A 20901-nucleotide genomic window follows, 5' to 3' on the forward strand; every position below is an offset into this window, starting at 1 on the left:
ACTGCTATACACATTCTTGTTGATTATGAAGTACCAGAACACTGAAACTAATTACATGTTTGCTAAAATTTATGTTATATGATTTTTAAAACCTGTTTGTTGCAAAGTTCAATAATCAGCAACATCCCAGCAATTAACATGACTTAGCAAGATTCTACTTCTCTTGTTTTAATACCATTAGTAAACTGAAGGAATGGTCTTGTTCAAATTGTAATATTCCTGAACAAATATTTTAACAACGTTTCTACTCACTATGAAACATTTTTCTAACCAAAACAAGGATCCGTTAAAATACATTTAATTCTAAACAAAATAATTTGGAATGGCACAAACACTGTAGGAAAAAAAAGTAAAAAACTAATCTGAAAAAGCATGAAAAACATAACAGCACAATTTTGAAAACATTCTAATTTTTGACACAGTAAAAAATAGGTTATTGACTGATCAGAAGCCTTGGTAGAAACTCTCTCAAATCTGGAACTAGACTGCTTACAAAAACGCCCCAAAAACAGCAGGTCAGAAGTATTCTGCTGTAAAAAAAACAAACAAACAGTAAACTCTTTCATATCTGGCAGCCCCAGAGATCGGGGGCTGCTGGATAGTCAAATATTCTGGATAATGCAATGCAAACACTAAAAAACAACAACATTAGATCTTAAGAAACAAATTTATCAACAACAGTAGTATTGTAGATTGTAAACTTGTACAGTATTTGCTGTATTTATTTGCATTTACTTTCACTCTACTGCACTTATGGAAAATGGAACTAAAAATTTACTTATGGTTAAAATGTCGGTTATTTGAGAGTTCTAGATAATGGAATGCTGGATATGAAAGCTTATTGTATATTACAGAATCCTTCTTAATTCCCTCTCCACTTCCAATAAGACAATCATTGATCATCTCACTCCACACAAGAGTCAGATTATTTGTAACTGAAACTAATTGTATAGAAATTCAAGATATGTTCACATTACCATGTTTTGTTTGCTGAATAAAATATGCTGCTAAGAATTAATGATCTGCATTTAAAATTAAAACCTTTGTTCTAGCCATAGAGAAAGTGAAAATTTTGAAAGAAAAAATCCTTTAATTAACTGGTGTGCCAAATAATCAGCAAATATTGATTGTTGGTATGCCTGAGTTATCCAACTCAAAACATATTGGTACAATCATTAGTAGAATAAAAATCAATTGATTAATATCCATGGTATTTAAATTAATCTCAAACATTTGTTATTGATTTTTTATAACTTTTCTACCTCAGAAGTTTGAAATTAAATTGACTGATTTAGGAAACAGCTCTGGATTATTAATATAAAAGTCATATTTGTCCTATGATTAAAAAAATTACAAGAAACTACCGGAAATCATAAAAAAGATTTGCTTTATGGACCAGTTATTTAAAATTTATATACAGTTACTGTATTTTAACCCATTTCAATTTAATTTGGCAAGGAAAAATTAGAAGAGAAATTTTATATATTCTAAAATTATTTGATTATTTAAACTTACAATATGCTGTAATTAAGTTTTTCAATGCCAAACACAGAAGTTTCAAATGTAATGTAGCACGAATAATAATTAACATTACTCTAAATCCAAGCTCAGTAAACATATACTAAAATGATTCTTTAACGTCTGGTTGAATATAAGCTTGATAATGATTTATGTCATAGGTTGCTATTCAATTTTATAAATGATTGTAACTCTGTCCCTGCTTACAATCCTGATGTTGATTATTTTCTTAGATAAACTGATAGCATTCAAACTATATAATTACAACAGAACACTGATAGACCAAGGATGCAGTTAGTGTATCTTGAGACTTCAGTGGGATACAAAACAGGACTTAACACATTTTATTTCATTTTAATATATATTTTTCATATAAGAACTCCAGGAATTTGGGAGTGAAAAGGTGAACCTTTAGCCAATTCCTCCAGATAACATTTTCCCATATATTTAAGTGGCTTGTTCGAACTCAAATAGCTATCGGGGATGCTTGCAACAGATGGTTATTCTTTCACTTGTCACTTTTTTGTCTGTTAGCCATTTGCTCCCAAAGAATCTGATGGACACCAGGCATTGCTTGGACCAGGGTGTTCTGGATCATGTATACAAAAAGCCAGAAGTAGCTGTTTACCAGAGGAACTTGAGGAACAGAATCCTCAAATTCATGATAATGGCAGACTTTGGGGGCAAAGACAGCAGTGTCTGCCTTTGAAACAAATGTAAATGGCATTTCCACTTGGAAATACACAAATATTGTGGTAACAGCCATGGTATGAAAACCTAGGTAAATAATTAACAGGCAGTAATCTGTTTTGTGTATCTATTCATTTTTTCCAATGATACAAAAATCAATTACCTACCTTTGCAGGCCTGTACATAGAGTTTTGAAAATACTTTCAGAGTCACAGGAAAGAAAACACCTGCTTCTTTAACACAGGCCTAGACATAGCTTTCGTCTATTCCCTTGATAACTGTAAGACTGTAATATCATTCTAGTCCATGGGCTCGAACATCTTTTGGACAGTTGACTAAGGAGGAGTATAAATGTATGGCTGGAGAATGCCGGGCAGCAATCAGGAAAGCGAAAGCACAAATGGAACTGCAGCTGGTAAGGGATGTGATGGGTAACAAGAAGGGTTTCTACAGTCATGTCAACAATAAGAGTGTTATCAGGGAAGGTGTGGAGCCATTATTGGATTAGAGATGTAACCTAGTGATCCACGCTGTAAGAAAAACTGAAATACTCAGTGCTTGCTTTGCCTCAGTCTTCATGGACAAGGACAGCTACCCCACTAGAGTGCTAGACAATGCAGCATAGGAAGGTGGAGGGCAGCCATCAGTGGGGAGGGAACAAGTTAAGAGCTACTAAGAAAAACTAGAGGTACGCAGATCCATGGGTCTGGATTTAATGCACCCAAACATACGTCACGAATTGGCAGATGCCATTGCTGAACCTTTGGCCATTATCTTTGAAGACTCTTGGAGATAGGGAAAGATCTCAGATGACTGGAAACAGGCAAATGTAGTGCCCATCTTTAAAAAAGGAAAGAAGGACAATTCAGGGAACTATAGATGGGTCAGCCTTTCCCTCAGTTCCTGAGAAAATAATGAAGGGGATCCTCACAGAATCCATTCTGGAGCACTTGGAAGAGGGGAAAGAGATCAAAAGTAGCCAACAAGGGCAAGTCGTGTCTGACCAATCTGATTAATTTCTGTGATGAGGTAACAATCTTTGTGGACATGGGGAAGTCAGTGGATGTGATATAACTTGACTTCAACAAAGCTTTTGATAGTCTCCCACAACATTCTTGTTCGTAAGTTAAGGAAGTATAGATTGGATATATGGACTATAAGATGGATAGAAAGCTGGCTTGACAGGTGGGCCCAACGGGTAGTGGTCAATACCTTAATATCTGGATGGCGGTCAGTTTCAAGTGGAGTGCCTCAAGGCTCAGTTCTAGCACTGGTGTTGTTCAACTTCTTTATTAATAACCTGGATGAGGGACTGGATTGCACCCTCAGCAAGTCTGCAGGTGACACCAACCTAGGGGGAGAGGTAGATATGTTGGAGGGTAGAGATAGAATCCAGAATGACCTGGATAAATTGGACGATTGGGCCAAAAGAAATCTGATGCAGTTCAACAAGGAGAAGTGTAAAGTCCTGCACTTTGGACGGAAGAATCCCAAGTATTGTTATAGCCTGGGGACCAACTGTCTAAGCAGCAGTAGAGCAGAAAGGGACCTAGGGATTACCGTGGATGAAAGGCTGGCTATATGAGTAAACAGTGTGCCCTTGTAGCCAAGAAGACTAACAGCATATTGGGGTGCATTAGAAGGAGCATTTTGAGCAGATCTAGAAAAGTTGTTGTTCCTCTCTATTCAGCACTGGGGAGGCCACATCTGGAGCAGTGCATCCAATGTTGGGCCCCCCACAGTATAGAAAGGATGTGGATGTGCTGGACCAGGTTCAGCAGAGAGCAACAAAAATGATTAAGGGGCTGGAGCACATGACCTATGAGGAGCAACTGAGGGATTTGGGCTAGTTTACTTTGCAGAAGAGAAGACTGAGGGGTGATTTTAATAGCAGCCTTCAGCTTCCTGAAGGGAAGCCCTAAAGAGGATGGAGAGAAACTGTTCTCAGTGGTGACAGACAGCAGAACAAGGAGCAATAGTCTGAAGTTAAAGAAGAGGAGTAAGTTGGATATTAGAAATAACTACTGCACCGCGGGGTGGTGAAGCACTGGAATGTGTTGCCTAGAGAGGTGGTGGAAATCTCCACCCCTGGAGGTTTTTAAGTCCTGGCTGGGATGACTTAGTTGGGGTTGATCCTGCTTTAGGCAGGGGCTAGAGTCGATGATCTCCTGAGGTCCGTTCCAGCCCTAGGAGTTCTCTGATTCAATATCTTTTGCAGAACACCACACTGATTCTAATCTTCCAGTGTTCATCTTCAAACAGATACAAAGAACAGGAAGAGCAATAGGGAGAGAAAGGAACAATATTTAAGTTTGCTCTTGAATTCACCTGTTGGATTTTCTTTACTTTTTCCAACTAATCTCTCTGAGGAAAGGAAGAGATGCAGAGGGATAAAATAGGCCCTGGATTAGCAGAGATTAAAGCAATTATTCAGATCCAGCATTTCCTCCTTCAGGTTAGTCATCTCACCTGATGGACTTGCTTTCTGGAGGTGAGCCAATCAGTGGCTGGCTACAGAGTAACTGATAGTGGAGAGAAAACCACTCGAGTCTCTTACTGCCCAACAGCTTTAAATAAACAAATACACCCCCTAGCTACAACTTAAAAGAAGTGTCCAGGGAAACACCATTTGAACAGGTGATAATGTGATTGATAGAAAATAGATTTCATGTCACTAACAACTGCCTTTGTATTACTTTCTGTATATTATTATTATTATTATTCAGGTGTTGTCATAGAACAATCATAAAAGTCAGCACTGAGTAACATGCACTATTTTTTAACCAGGCATTTTAGAAAGAATGGGATCAGTGTGGATATATAACTACTGGTTTTACAGTCTCAGTATTTTTGAGAAAGCTGGATGTTAGGGCACCTGACTGATTCTTTGTTTTTGCTTCTTGATTGCAAATAGGCTTCCTACTCAGGTAGATTTTAGGACAGAGAGGTGCCTGAAAGAAGGGATAATGCATAGAATCACTTACCTCTTTCCTAGTAGCAGACAAACATGCTGCCAGGAGTAGAGCATAGGATGGCCCTGAATGGCTCCAGCAGCAGTGCTGGGAGAAGCAGGAGCTCAGTTCTTGGGGCTCAGTTTAGTTACCAGACCTATACCTGGTATCATCTCCCTGCCATCTTTCCTGTATTCCAATCCCTGCACGTCTGATTGTCATTTTGATGGAAGGCTGGGAAAGGTGCATACAAGCACCTCCTCCCATTCTGCTTCAGCTATGCCCCCTTCCCTTGGTAGTTGTGGTGACACCCTGCTCACTCCCAACCCTCAGACATCTAGATTCTGGGGAGACGCAAATAGTACAGACTTCTTCCTTTCCCTCTCTTAAGCTACATCTACACCAGCTCTGCCCCTTCTAAAGGGGGATGCTAATGAGACACTTTGGGATATGCTAATGAGGCACTGCAATGAATGTGCAGTGCCTCATTAGCAGAATAGCAGCTCTTCTACGCTGGGTCCTTTTTCAAAGGACCCCGCAGATGTCAAAATCCCCTCATTCTTATAACTAAATAGGAATAAGGAGATTTCAAAGTGTGTGGGGTCCTTCTGAAAAGGACCCCATGTAGATGAGCCATGCGTGATTGAAAGCAGCACTTTCGACGTGCTGTAGCAGCTATTATGCTAATGATGCACTGCATATTCATTGCAGTGCCTCATTAGCATATCCCAAAGAGTCTTATTAGCATCCCCCTTTTGAAAGGGGGATGCTAGTGTAGATACAATCTTAGAGTCCTGCTGGCCTACCATTGAATCTTCTCAAGGGCAGGGGGCTGGAAGGGAAGGAGAGAACAGTTTCTCTTCACATCCATCTCTCGCCCGTCTCTAGAGGTGTGTGCATGGGGGGCAGTTGGGAGAGGAGAGAGGAACACACTTACTCTCCCATCCCCAAATTTTTTAGACCAGTAGGTATTCTAAGCAATAGGAGTCCTTGCCTTCTCTTCAGACAATTGACACATTGGCCCCACCCACTGAAAGGAGGTAGAAGTTTATCTGAAAGCAGCTTCTGTGTGCAAACAGAGTGGGGGAAGGACAGAGAAGCTGGAAACCCTAAATATAACTCTCTCTCTCTCTCTCTCTCTCTCTCACCCCCCACCCCCCGTAAAAGATGAAGAATGGCCATTTACTCATCTTGACCTTCACTTGTGTTTTTTTTTTACTCCCCTCCCCCCAATAGGCTTACTGGACAGAAATTAAGAGAAAGGGGGAAAGTGTCCTGCTGTGAGATGGCACAAGAAAGGCAATGGTGAGATGTCCTCTCTATGAGCAAACAGGGTGAGCAACCTAATATACGTCTAAGTAAATGCATTAGGAACAGTTTTCAACTTAAAGAGTTTCTCCTTTCTCTCTAGTGAGGTATGTGATCTTGGAAAGCTTTGCTTAATAAAATAAATGCATATTAGGGAGGTATTTCAAAGCTCTCACAGCTTTCAGTGCTGTATATTACAACTTTACCTTTACTGACCTTGATATGACCAATATCTTTTAAAAGTGATCTAAATATTTTATTAGTCATTGCTGCTTTTTTCTTAATATAGTTTGTTTTTATTGAACACCTAACACTACAACATCTGCCAGCAGACAGGTAGTGTTTACTATGCAAAACACACAGTCAATGATTGGCATCTAAGACCAATTGATCTCCCCATTACCGCTATCTCCCAACCCCCACAACCACTACTACAAAGCTATTGATTTAAACACTGCCGATCGGTTTCCATTTTCTGATTTTGGGCAGGCCAATTAAGAAAGTGAGTAATTGTGATTACACTGCTTCAGGATCAATTACATTTGATGCAAGACAAAGCGCTCCTTTTGGGAAAATGTAGGAAAATAATTTTGATTGGGGAACATTTTACTGCGGTGCATACCCCAAACAAGCTCAAAAACACAACATACATACATATCTTCATGAAAGGCAATATAGTAAAATAAAGATGTTAGGGATGTCTTTTGTCAAAATAGCCTTGAAATAATTCACATGCAGGCTTTTGGGGAAAAAAAAACCTGCAGAAAGTACTGAGAGTAGTCATTGAGTATATTTTAAACAGATTCACATGTTGTGGAAGGTCACCACAAAATACAGAATAGCCTAATACAGTAAACTCTTTGATAGCAGGCATCCATAGGACCAGGAGGTTGCCAGACAATCAAATATTTGTACAATAAAGTTCAGTACTCACGCTGGGTAGGAGTGCAGAGGAGCCTGCCGGCTGAACTCGCACACAGCACTGAGTGGGATCTCACCCCCTCAAGGGGAGGGGCATTGTTTGTTTGCTCAGTTGTAAGATGACCATGGGCTAGGGCCTGGGCAGGAGGAGGCGGATTTACAGCTGCCATTGGAGCACCACAATGGGGGATGATGGAGGGGGAGCTGTGTCCAGCTCCAGAGAGGACTCCCTCCGCCTGCCAGCTTTCCCTTTTAAGAACAGGCAGCTCGCTACAGAGCCCGAGCCGGGAGCAGCTGCTCTGATCAGACAGGGACGGAGAGAACAGAGGAGCCTGTTACCTGTGAGTGGAGATGGCAGGCTGCTCTGCTCTCTCCATGCTCTGAGTTATGCTGGAGAGTGCTGGTTACTCAAATACCAGCTAAACAAAAGTTTACTGTATACACATTTATATTACCAGGACTTTTTCAATGAAAAAAAAAAAAAAGAGCAACTTTCCCTCAAAGTACAGCTAGCTTTACTTTTTCCCCTTCAAAAGTATTCTCAAATATTAAAGTGTTAATAGATCAAGGCGGCAAACAAAGTAAGCAATTCCTATTCTTAATTTAACTTTAAACTTCATGTTTAGCTTGTGCTTTGTCATTGGGCTCACATTGTCCCAGTCATTAAAATGAATCCAGCACTGTTGTCTGAGGAAAATCTATTTACAGTGATGTTACTCATAGTCTGGTTGGTGTTCAGGAATATTGATCTGTCTTGTTTGTCTAATAGGAAAATAATAAACAATTACTAGGCAATGTTGGAGAAAGTAATCAGTTTTTATATATCACTAATACAGCAGACCTCCCAAAACATAAAGGTGATGATCTGCATAAAATCAATGTGTTATGCTACATTGCTTATACTCATCTCTGTAAAGATTCTCAGCAATAAATGGAGGTAAGCTTGGAACTGAATCATTTGCATACTTAAGGGTTTACTTCACATGAAATATTTGCACTGTTTTTAAAAACATTGTTTAAATATTTTGATGTTCTACGTAATTTAAAAATAAAAAGCTAAGTATGCTTCTCTAAACACAGACGCCTCAATTAAAAAGCTACATTGCCTGGGATTTTCATTCCCTTGTTATATCAAAACAAAGCCTGTGCTGGACTAATGTAATGCACAGTTAAATAAGCTTAGTTTTTAAAGACTTACAGATCAGCTCCTGAATACCACTACTGCTGCCATCTTCCAGAAAGACTCAAAAGTATAAACTTTCACATATGCTACATGCTATAGGCACATTGCTGGAGAGACCTTTAAAACAGTCTCACAAGTAGGGACTTTGCGTATCAATGAATGTCACAAAGAAGGGGGAAACTCCCCCTCTACCTCCAAAAAAAGGGAAAATTTAACTTTTGTATTGGCCCTTCTTGAGCAGCTTGTTTAACATATGTGAAAGCACAATAGCTTTTCCACTACAAAGTTTATATTCCCAGTCTTTAAAAATCTTCTTGTTGTTTTTGAAGATACAGACTAACTCAGCTACCCCCTCAACAAAAGCCTCTAGTCTAGACATAGCCCCAGTGAATTGTAACAGAATCCAAACTCTTGTCTATTTTTGCATTAATTTACATTGTCTGACAATTATCAGAGGGGTAGCTGAGTTAGTGTGTATCTTCAAAAACAACAAGAAGTCCTGTGGCACCTTGTAGACTAACAGATATTTTGGAGCAAACTTTCGGGGCAAAGACGCATCTATATTTAGCCTCTAGCATTCCTTTGATGAAGCGGGTCTTTTGCTTGACAATGGAACTCCCAGTGGGTTAGCAGCAGCCTCTCTTCCTGTTTAAATCAAAATATGTAAGGAACTCTGATACAACACAGGCTCTTGGGAATGATGATGAGCAAAGAAAATATAAAAATATAGGCAATGTACGTTGGCAGACACTAGTGGGCCAGTCACCCACTAATTTCTCCCCATCATTCTCTTTCCCCGCTCCCACCACTATTAGGAAGAGGCTTCTCTTACCTGAAAATAAGGAAGAAACTAGAACTAATACAGGTATTATACTGGAACCTGGGATCAATTGTTCCCATGGGAACAGGAAAACTGTGGTCCTGACCAAACAGATGGTAATGCTCTAGGCAGGCAAATGCTTTCAGCTGATTAAGTAAAAAGTCAGTATTTCAGATACAGGAAAGGCTAGGGAGGCTCAAGAAACTATACAAAATGATTGGCTGCAGAGCAGTTAGGCGGACTGTTCTGCAAATACAGCAGGATTCCAAAGGTGATTGTTACTATCAGTGAATGCCTGCATCTATACGAGTATAGTGAAAGCCAGGTTATTCAGAATTTGGATAACTGGCATGCTCAATTAACTGGCACCCACTCTATTGGTGGCCACCCATCAGGTGCCACCGGAGTGGGGCCAGGGGGGCCGGCTACCCAACTATGGCCTGCAGCTGCAGGGCTGACTGCCTAGCTGTGGCCATGGGACCACTGGCTGTAGGGCTGGCGGCCACAGGGCCAGCTGTTTGGCCAGCAGCAGCAGGGCTGGCTGCCCAGCCAGGGCCAAGGCTGGCAGCGCTGGGATCAGCTGTTTGGCTGGCATCAGCAGCAGCGATACCTGGAGCTTGTGGCCGCAGGGCTCGCTGGCTGGAGACCAGCAGCAGCAGAGCCAGTGGAGTGGGGCTGGCGGGTATCGTTTCAATATCTGGAACCCCTCAGAGTTCCCCAGGAGTGCTAGATGATACAGCTTCTGCTGCATTTAACTTGTCTTTGGTTTCATTTTGTTTCTTAATTTTACGTTCATAAATTGCACCTTAAAATATTTGACAATTCAGGTAACATCAAATGGTACCAAATTCTGTAACAAATGCAGAAAATATAATAAGACCTTTGCACACAAATTTCTAGATTTCAAACTAGTTCAAAATATAATCAAAGCCAATTCAAATGACACATTTTTAATATAGAATATCTATGTTATGAAAGAGATGGTGCAAATATAGTGAAGATTATAACATTTCTCCCCTCAATTTCTGTGCAGAACGATCAACTGATAAACAAAGACAAAACTTACCACAACTGGAAACTGGCAGTCTGAGTAGAATCACAAAAGTCAATACCCATTGAAACAGTAATGGATTCTTCAGGCTTAAGAACTTCTAGAATAGAACACACAAATAAAGTGTACCAAAAATCCCCAAACAAATCAGATCAGACAATCTAAATACAAAATTTGAGAAAATGTAAAACAGCAAATGTTCACAATTTCTTTACTTTGAGAGAGTCTAAACAATTTTTTTGTTTTTAATTTTTTTTAAAGTGCCTTGGGAGGAACTTCCTAAATAAATGCATTTTAAATATTACCAGTCAAGTCTAGTCTCACATTCAGTGAACCAAGCTTCATATTACAACAGCAGGTATACATAATTACAGAAAAACATTAAGGTCTTATGTTATCTATCTGCTCATGCACAGATGCAGCATTTGCATTTCATTCAGCCTGACATAACTTGCTTTTCAGTTTTCAGATGGAATGACCAAGACAGTGCAAGAGAATTAGTAAAACGCACATTACTATAGAGAAGGGGAAGACAAGATATGGCCTGTGAGCCAGATCCCGATCCCACCCTGAGCCAGATCCCACCCAGAGCCCATCTGTCCCCTCAGGCAGTCTGCCTGCCTGCTGCAGCCAAGGCTGCTCAAAGCACCTGGCTGCTCCATGGTCCTCTCTGTGGTGCCAATGGGACCTGCAATATTGTGTTGGGTGTAGTGGCAGTGCCCCAAACCTCTCCTCCTCCCCATGACCTCCCAGCAGCATATGATGCAGAGGGGCACTTGGGAAGCAGCAGACAGCAGCTTTAAGCTGCAGGTGAGGAGAAACAAGCAGGTAGCCTGCCTCACGGTTCAATTGGGATACTAGCTGGGAGCCGCCTAGGTAAATGGCTGTTGGCCAAAGCCTGCCTCTGGCACCCCACCCCCTCTTGCATCCCAAACCTCTGCCCCACATCATCATCAACCCTTCTTCTCCCAGGTCTCCACCCAAACCCTGTGCACCCTCCCTCCTCCAGGTCACAACTCCCTCCGAGACCCTGCACCCCTAATAAATATAAAAACATACTAAATAAGAAATCAAAAATGTCACTGCTAGTCTTCTGACAACTTCATTAAGAAATTGAAAGTTCTTCAGCTTTGAGCCAAAGACATTCCAAAATTGATTATATTTCTTTCTTTGGTTTTGCACTGTTCCATAAAACGTCATCTCATTAACTCATTATACCAACTTCCAGAAAAGTTACCACTATTCAATGGCTTTAACATTTCGAAAACATTTCCAATGTATAATGTCTGGAAAATCAAACACAGTCACTCAGGTTCAATCATGTTTGAGGGCATACCAAGTGAGGTTCCACAGGGATCAGTTCTGAGACCAGCTCTATTCAATGCCTTCATCAATGATTTAGATAACAGCATAGAATGTACACTTATAAAGTCTGCCGGTGATACCAAGCTGGGAGGGGTTGCAAGTGCCTTAGAAGATAGGGTTATAATTCAAAATGATCTGGACAAACTGCAGCAACCATCTGAGGGTAAATAGGATGAAGTTCAATGTGGACAAATGCACAGTACTCCACTTGGAAAAGAACCATCAGTTTCACACATACAAAATGGGAAGTGACTGTCAAGAAAGGAGTACTTCAGAAAGGGATCTGGGAACCATAGCAGACCATAAGCTAAATATGAGTCAGCAACATGACACTGTTTGGGGGGCGGGGGGAGCCAACACCATTCTGGTATGCATTAATGGGAGTGGCGTAAGCAAGACACAAAAAGTAATTCTTCTGCACTACTCTCTGCTGATTTTACCTCAACTAGAGTATTGTGTCCAGTTCTGGGCACCACATTTCAGGAAAGATGAAGACAACATGACCTATGAGGGAAGACTGAAAGAACTCTGTTCAGTTTGGGAAAGAGAAGACAGAGATGACGTAACTTTCACGTACGTAAAAGGGTGTTACAAAAAGAGGAGGGAGAGAACAATTCTCCTTATCCTCCAAGGGTAGTACAAGAAGCTATAGGTTTAAATTGCAGCAAGGGGCAGGGAAAGATTTAGGTTGGACATCAGGAAAAACTTCCTTTAGGGTGGTTAAGCACTGGAATAAAATTGCCCAGTGATGTTTGATTCATTCTAACTGTAGTGGAAATCCTCCCATTTGACACCTTGTTAAACATATCCTTACCCCATAATGTTTAAAAGTGTTGATTTTTTTTAATTCTGTCAATTTCTAAAATGAAAAAAAACCTAACTTTTTTTTAAAAAAATCAATGTATTTGGTATTTTCCATTTCATCTTTTTAATAAAAGACTAGGATTTTGCACAGTTCATTTTAACAAGATTATCTGATTACCTATTGGGTTAAAGACATGCATCTTCATGCCTGCAGGTAGCTTTCTCTCCCCTATGTGAATATTCTCTAACTTGTGGTCCGTGGTGTTCGTTAATGTCACTTGTACAGATATCATTTGACCTCCAAAAATGCACGGCTGCCTTGAGAAGTGATAATGAGCTGCTAATCCTTTCCCACTCATTCGATGAAGCAACTCATGAGTTTTCATTGGCACAAAGGTTGGGGAACTGACCTGTTACACAAAAAAGTAACAAATTAGTGAACAATGTACTAGGCAATTCTTACGGATAGTAGAATAAGTACATAATATGACAGTTTAAATACTGCACTTTGTACCAGTTAGAAATCCCTATTTTCTGTTGGAGATTTTAGTGTGCAAAGAAGGCAGGATCAGCAGGCCTAATGATTTTCAGGAAAAATACCTCAAAGCTTTGACATCTTAAACAGCAACAAAGGAGAATGTGCAGAAAAACTATTACAACAAGTTGAAAATATTCAAGTTCACAAATACAAAATAAAGAAGGAAATATTTGGAACAGCATGATAACTTGTTTAACGTGTCCACATCTTTCTCAAAGTGTGACATCCAAAACTGAACACAATACTCCAGCTGAGTCTCACCCGGGCTAAATATCTGACAGTACTGGCAATACAGTAGCCCTTTCTTTGCTACTGCACCACTCTGCTGGTTCGTGTGTAATTTACGACCTTCTATATCCCACAGATCCTCTTCTGCTGTACTACTGGCTAGCCAAACAAAACAGCAGTCATGTAGCACTTTAAAGACTAACAAAATGATTTATTAGGTGATGAGCTTTCATGGGACAGACCCACTTCTTCAGATCTAGTTATTCTCCATTTTGTAGTTGTGCATTAGATTTTTTTCTTCCTAAGTATAGTGCTCACGCTTCTCTTCATACCAGGATATAAATTATATCGGAAAGACAGAACAGGTCGTGCGGGTGTCGGAGTGGTACTATATGTGAAGGATAATATAGAATCAAATGAAACAAAAATCCTAAAGGAATCAAAATGTTCCGTAGAATCATTATGGATAACAATTCATTCCTCTAATATGAATATGGCATTAGGAATATATTACCGACCACCTAACCAGGACAGTGATAGCGATGCTGAAATGTTAAGGGAGATTAAAGAGGCTATCACAATAAAAAACACAGTAATAATAGGAGATTTCAATTATCCCCATATTGATTGGGTGCATGTCACCTCAGGATGGGATTCAGAGATTAAATTTCTTGATGCCTTAAATGACTGCTGCTTGGAGCAGCTAGTACAGGAACCCACAAGGCGAGAGTCAATTCTCGATCTAGTCCTGACTGGAATGCAGGATCTGGTCCAAGAGGTAACTGTTACTGGACTGCTTGGAAATAGTGACCACAATATAATAACTTTTAATATTCCTGTGTTGGGAAGAACACCGCAACGGTCAAACACTCTGGCATTTAATTTCAAAAAGGGGAATTACACTAAAATGAGGAAGCTAGTTAAACAGAAACTAAAAGGTAGAGTAACTAAACTAAAATCCCTGGAAGCTGCATGGAAACTGTTTAAAGACACCATACTAGAGGCCCAACTTAAATGTATACCCCAAATAAAAAAACACAGTAAGAGACCTAACAAAGAACCACCATGGCTTAACAGCCATGTTAAAAAGGCAGTGAGAGAGAAAAGGGCAGCTTTTAAAAAGTGGAAGTCAAATCCTAGTGAGGAAAATAGGAAGGAACAGAAACACTCCCAAATTAAGTGTCATAATGTAGTAAGAAAAGCCGAATAAGATTTTGAGGAACAGCTAGCCAAAAATTCAAAAAATGATAGTAAAATGTTTTTTAAATACATTAGAAGCAGGAAGCCCGCTAAAGAAGCAGTGGGGCCCTTGCACAATAAAGATATAAAAGGAGCGATCAAGGAAGACAGTGTCATTGCGGAGCAATTAAATGACTTCTTTGCTTCAGTCTTCACGGCTGAGGATGTTACAGAGGTTCCTAAATCTGAGCCAGCCTTTTTAGGTGACAAATCTGAGGAACTCTCCCAGATTGAAGTGACATTAGAGGAGGTTTTGGAGTTAATTGATAAGCTGAATAGTAACAAGTCTCCAGGACCTGACGGTATTCACCCAAGGGTTCTGAAAGAACTCAAATGTGAAATTGCAGCGTTATTAACAGTGGTTTGTAACCTATCCTTTAAATCCGCTTCGGTACCCAATGACTGGAAGACGGCCAATATAACGCCAATATTTAAAAAAGGCTCCAGAGTAGACCCTGGCAATTATAGACCGATAAGTATAACATCAGTACCAGGCAACTTAGTAGAAACAATAGTAAAGAATAAAATTGCAAGGCACGTAGAAGAGCACGAATTGTTGGGCAAAAATCAGCATGGTTTCTGCAGAGGGAAGTCGTGTCTAACTAATCTATTAGAATTCTTTGAAGGGGTTAATAAACATGCAGACAAGGGGCACCCAGTGGACATAATATACCTAGATTTCCAGAAAGCCTTTGACACGGTCCCACACCAAAGGCTTTTATGTAAATTAGGCGGTCATGGGATAGGAGGAAAGATCCTTTCATGGATCGGGAATTGGTTAAAAGACAGAAAACAAAGGGTTGGAATAAATGGTAAATTTTCACAATGGAGGGGGGTAACTAGTGGTGTTCCCCAGGGGTCAGTCCTGGGACCGATCCTGTTCAACTTATTCATCAATGATCTAGAAACTGAGGTAAGCAGTGAGGTGGCAAAGTTTGCAGATGACACCAAGTTGTTCAGGACAGTCAAAACCAAAAGGGATTGTGAAGAACTACAAAAAGATCTCAGCAAACTGAGTGATTGGGCAGCAAAATGGCAAATTAAATTTAATGTGGGTAAGTGTAGGGTAATGCACATTGGAAAAAATAACCCAAATTACACGTACAACATGATGGGGTCAAATTTAGCTACGACAGATCAGGAAAGGGATCTTGGAGTTATAGTGGATAGTTCTCTGAAGACATCCACGCAGTGTGCAGCGGCAGTTAGTAAAGCAAATAGGATGTTAGGAATTATTAAAAAAGGGATAGATAATAAGACAAAAGATATCATACTTCCCCTATATAAAACTATGGTACGCCCACATCTTGAGTACTGCGTGCAGATGTGGTCTCCTCACCTCAAAAAAGATATATTGGCATTAGGAAAGGTTCAGAAAAGGGAGACTAAAGATGATTAGGGGTTTGGAACGGGTCCATATGGGGAGAGGCTAGAGAGACTGGGACTTTTCAGTCTGGAAAAGAGGCGATTGAGGGGCGATATGATAGAGGTATATAAAATTATGAATGGTGTGGAGAAAGTGAACATAGAAAAATTATTTACCTTTTCCCATAATACAAGAACTAGGGGACACCAAATGAAATTGATGGGTAGTAGGTTCAAAACTAATAAAAGGAAATTTTTCTTCACACAACGCACAGTCAACCTGTGGAACTCCTTGCCGGAGGAGGCTGTGAAGGCCAGGACTCTATTAGGGTTTAAAAAAGAGCTCAATAAATTTTTGCAGGTTAGGTCCATAAATGGCTATTAGCCAGGGGTAAAGTATGGTGCCCTAGCCTTCAGTACAAGGGCAGGAGATGGATGGCAGGAGATAAATCACTTGATCATTGTCTTCTGTTCTCCTTCTCTGGGGCACCTGGCATTGGCCACTGTCGGCAGACGGGATACTGGGCTGGATGGACCTTTGGTCTGACCCAGTATGGCCATTCTTATGTTCTTATGTTCTCTTCAATTAACTTCATTTTGTTGACATCAGACCCAGTCACCAATTTCTGAAGGTCATTTCGATTCCTACCTGTTCTCCAAAACGTCTGCAGAAACCTCACTTTCCAAGCTCCCTGTAATTTTTTTTATCCATACGTGAAATTTATTTTGTTACATAAATCAAATTATTGAGATCATGTGGGAATGTGCACCACCAGTAGAAACAAAAACCTAGATAGAATAGATTTTTAATAAGTTATCATAGGGATAATTAGTTCCGCCATTACAGGTTAGGCACTTGACAAATAGAAGCATAAGAGAGAAATAAAAATTTTCAAATGTATAGACGTGCCAAAAAACTCAAATGAAAGCACTCCTATGTTTACACATCAATTTACAGTGTTCTGACTCTGTATTCACAAAGGAAAAAGACAGACAGACAGACACTCAGGTATTATTTTAATTAAAGAACAAGATGATGGCAAAATGCAGTTCAAATGGGGGAACACCACTAACTCCTCAATGCTAATGTTTTCTGCAGCTCTATGATTTGCTTTTCATTGCTCTTTTACGCAGACTGGGACTTAAGGCACTCACAGCAGCAGCCACCAACAAGCTCCCTCCATCTCAGTCCTGAGTCCAGTTTTATCTTCCCCCACCTCAGCAGAAATGGCATTCAGGGTTGGGAGTGAGGGGGGCAGCCTGATATCAGTGCCCTGGCCTGGTCAGTATAGCGAGCAGGAGGCTCCTGGGAGCGCTCCAAGGCAGATTGGCAGGAGCAGCATGACAGTGGAGGAGAGGCATTGGAAGTGCACAGCATAAGACAGCTTGTTGGGTGGCCTCTCAGCTGGGCAGCTTTGAGAGAACTTAGCCCACCCGTCTGGCAGCTTAGTGTCATCCGCAAATTTTAGAAGCATATTCTTCATTGTAATAGTCAAGTCATTAATAAAAATATTAACTAGTTATAGACCCAAGGGAGACTTCTGAGCAACTCTGCTAGATGTGTCCTCCTGGTTTGGCAATAAACCAATGATAGCTACTGTCAGTCCATATTTTCAGCCAACTATGCATCTATCTTATAGTAAATTCATCCAGACCAAATTTGCGCACTGTCAGTGCTGAGCATGATGCACCTCCAAAGAACTTGGTGCCAGCCACACTGAGTATTTGTCATCCCCACAAATCTCAGTAAGCACGTTCCAAGCTGAGGCTGCTAGGCCAAATGTGATCTTGTAGTAATTACTCCTCCTGTCTGCTCTGGCCCCAGTGGGCTAGGGGACAGGGCAGAGCAGCGGTGGGGTTTAGGGAAGGAGTGGAGCATGGATAGGGGAGGGTGGGGCTTGCAGTAATGGGGTTTACCCCAGGCCTCGTGCCCCCATGGGGACAGCCACGCTCTCCTGTGCTCTCAGTAACTTCTGTCTCCTCCACTAGTGCCCAGACAGCACAGAGAAGACAGAAACAGTAACAGATAGATACCATTGGAGGTACCATTACTGGACCTAACCAGGTTATTCACAGAATCACGGGCACATTCTCATGCTCCTCAACTAACATCATATACGCCATCATGTGCCAACAATGCCCAGATGCTTTGTATATTGGACAGACTTCAGGCTCTCTTAGACAAAGAGTTAATGGGCACGAAACAGACACAGAAACACTCCTGATCCACAAACCTGTTAGTCAGCATTTTAATGAAGTGGGCCATTCTGTTAATGACTTAAGAGTTTGCATGTTACTGAAGAAGAATTTTCACAACACTCTTCAAAGAGAGGCTGCTGAATGCTCTTTCATATTCGACACATTAACACGTGGTTTAACCCAGAATGGAATTTTCTGGGTCACTATAGGGGTTCATTTGCATACTTGGCTTAATCTAATTCTTGAGTACCCCCCCCCCACCTTCTGCCCATCTACTTTCTGATTTGCTCACCTTGGTATTTTTTTTCTGATTTGTCCACCTTGATTACTGTTTTTGGTTCTCTGTGCCTTAAATATTGAGTCTGTTCTGGTATGGCTGTGGTCTGAAGTAGTGGGTCTGTCCCATGAAAGCTCACCTAATAAATTATTTTGTTAGTCTTTAAAGTGCTACTTGACTGCTTTTTTGTTTAACACAGAAACAGTTTGCTTTGAATGCAAAGGGGAGAGGAGCAAGGACACACGGTGACATGTTAGGAACAGAGGCAGAATGATGGTCTATGATCACATCTGCACACTTTAATCTTGTTACGTGTTGTATCTGTTAAGTGTTACGACAGCAGTGTCTCCTGACATAGGAAAACTACAAACACAGAGCAGACAACCGCCTTCTGACAGGCTGTTCTTTCCTAGGCAGGAAGAGATTGAGGAGAAGTTGCCGGTTAGAAAGAAGTGTGTTGAGACACTTTGCTCTTTCAGACTGCCCTGTCCTTTCCTGCAGTTACCTGTTTCTCTCACAGCACACCTTCTCACTTCTCCAACGAAGAAGACAGGAACAATCATTTCAGTCACTACTTAACTAACTGGGGAGCTTGTGGGAAAGCAGGACTGACTGGGCAAGGGACGAAGAGCCACAGAGAGAAATGGGGGAAGGAATGAGAGCTAGTTGGATGGGGTGGGAATAAACAACATGAGGTACCTCATCTAGGGCAGCATATGGGCCACTAACAACACGTGGGTGGAACCTGACAATCACTATGCTCTGGAATGAACTCAAAGGAAAACTACAGAGGACAAAAACCACAAACAGCAGCATGTGTTTCTACTGATGGGTTTTATTCACAGCAGAGACACCTTGGTCTATGGCGACAGAGGACCAAGTACATTGGAAGTGGCATAACAGGCTGGGAGAAGCCAGGAGTAAGAAGCTGACCTGTAACACACTGGTATTTAGTCCTCAACAAGACGGCTGAGCAGACTGGAATTTCTTGATTGTTCCTTTGTAGAGAATGTAGCGTTAATGTGCAACTAACTCTAATGTAGACCTTGAAGTGTCTCATCAATCTGATGTGAGCACAGGATCAAACATTCAAAGGGAGATCTGTATCCTCTGGTGGTCCTTCTTTGGACACCTGAAGTTTGAAGCCATTAACTCCCAAGCATCATTACTGCAGATGCCATCACTCTGACTTCTGAATCTGCTCCATCTAATGCAGCTGGGAGAGAACTCCTAGCCACAAGTTTGCTCCATTCCAAGATGGCCTGGAACTCTTCCCCAGCATTCTCTGATACCCTTTCCATGAACGTCAGAATACTGTCTCGAAGGGAGAAATCTCATCTGGCCATCTGATCAGAAATACAGGGGATGGAAAAACTGGGGAGGATCTGGTGGTGATGTGGAAAATCCCCTGAGCTCCAAGTACAGCCACTGGTAAGGTACACTATCCCAAAAGCCCACAGATCTACGCCCTTGGACCATAATGGGGCCTCTGCCAGATGCCAGGACTGGAATCCTTTTGACAAAGGTGAATACAACTTTCTATCCCAGAAATGAGCACCAGAAGAATCTATATCAGATTTCCAAAAAGAACCTGAGTCACCTGACAAGAGCAGTATCAGGAACTCATGGTGATGTCGTTACTGTGGACAGCATACTTGGCTTGCCTCTGCATGGCATCAGATGCGGAGGCACTATACTGAAGTCAGCCATGGCACTAAAGATTCAACCTTACTGACAGCAAAGACTGACAAAGTCAGAAGGCCTACTGCTACTGGACAACTTGTCTCCTACTACTAAAGAATCTGGTCCTGAGAGGTATAGCAAATCTTTTCCTGTGGCACATGCCTCCAGCAGGATAGGCTCCTTAATAGTTCTGCAGCTGCGGCTGTTGAATTACGGAGGATGTCCTCAACAGCACAGGAATAGGTACAGAGATCACTGACCCTCAGAAAGATGAAGTCCCTACTGTGCTCCATCACTTCTCTCAGGGTACTCTACCCTACTGTCCAGCTTGCACCTCAATCTTGTGGAGTAGCTGTGTGCCTTCAAGGCCTGTTTATGATTTCTCTGGGGCACCAGGGAAGATAAGTGATGCCAAAGCTCCAGTGTCTGATGTGGCTCCTTCAACAGAGGTAAAATGGTTCATATCCATCTCAAGAGGGAAGGTTCAGATGATGGCTACAAGGAAGCCTCCATGAGAAGGTGATGCACTCTCACCTCCCTAACTTTTCTGTTCTGGGGCTTGAAGTCCTTGCAGAATTGATGACAGCCACAGACAACCTTTTTAGAGTCATTATAGACAAATGGAATGTGCCTCTCTCGCTGTCCAAGACTTCTTGAAACTGGTGCAAGACATGGAGTCCAGGTGGAGACATGCTCTAGTACTTGGGAGTTGGTACCCAGAACACACAGGAAGTGGAACTCTAAAATAAATTAAGTAAAAT

At 41.3% G+C, this 20901-nt stretch overlaps 1 protein-coding gene across 3 annotated transcripts in view; it reads right to left on the reverse strand.

Annotated features, from left to right (window-relative positions):
• AP3B1 (adaptor related protein complex 3 subunit beta 1) overlaps window positions 1–20901 on the reverse strand; it is a 238513-nt gene that overhangs the window by 27060 nt on the left and 190552 nt on the right. For 2 of the 3 annotated variants that reach the window (XM_074995451.1, XM_074995450.1), the window contains 2 exons: window positions 12790–13021; window positions 10458–10542 (listed from right to left, as the gene is read on the reverse strand). In XM_074995451.1, coding sequence (XP_074851552.1) covers window positions 10458–10542; window positions 12790–13021 — 317 coding nt within the window. The remainder of the gene's footprint in view (window positions 1–10457; window positions 10543–12789; window positions 13022–20901) is intronic. The other variant, XM_074995452.1, reaches the window with a different exon arrangement.

This window comes from Carettochelys insculpta, chromosome 5 (genome assembly GCF_033958435.1).
Source record: "Carettochelys insculpta isolate YL-2023 chromosome 5, ASM3395843v1, whole genome shotgun sequence".
In the NCBI taxonomy this organism is placed as follows: Eukaryota; Metazoa; Chordata; order Testudines; family Carettochelyidae; genus Carettochelys; species Carettochelys insculpta.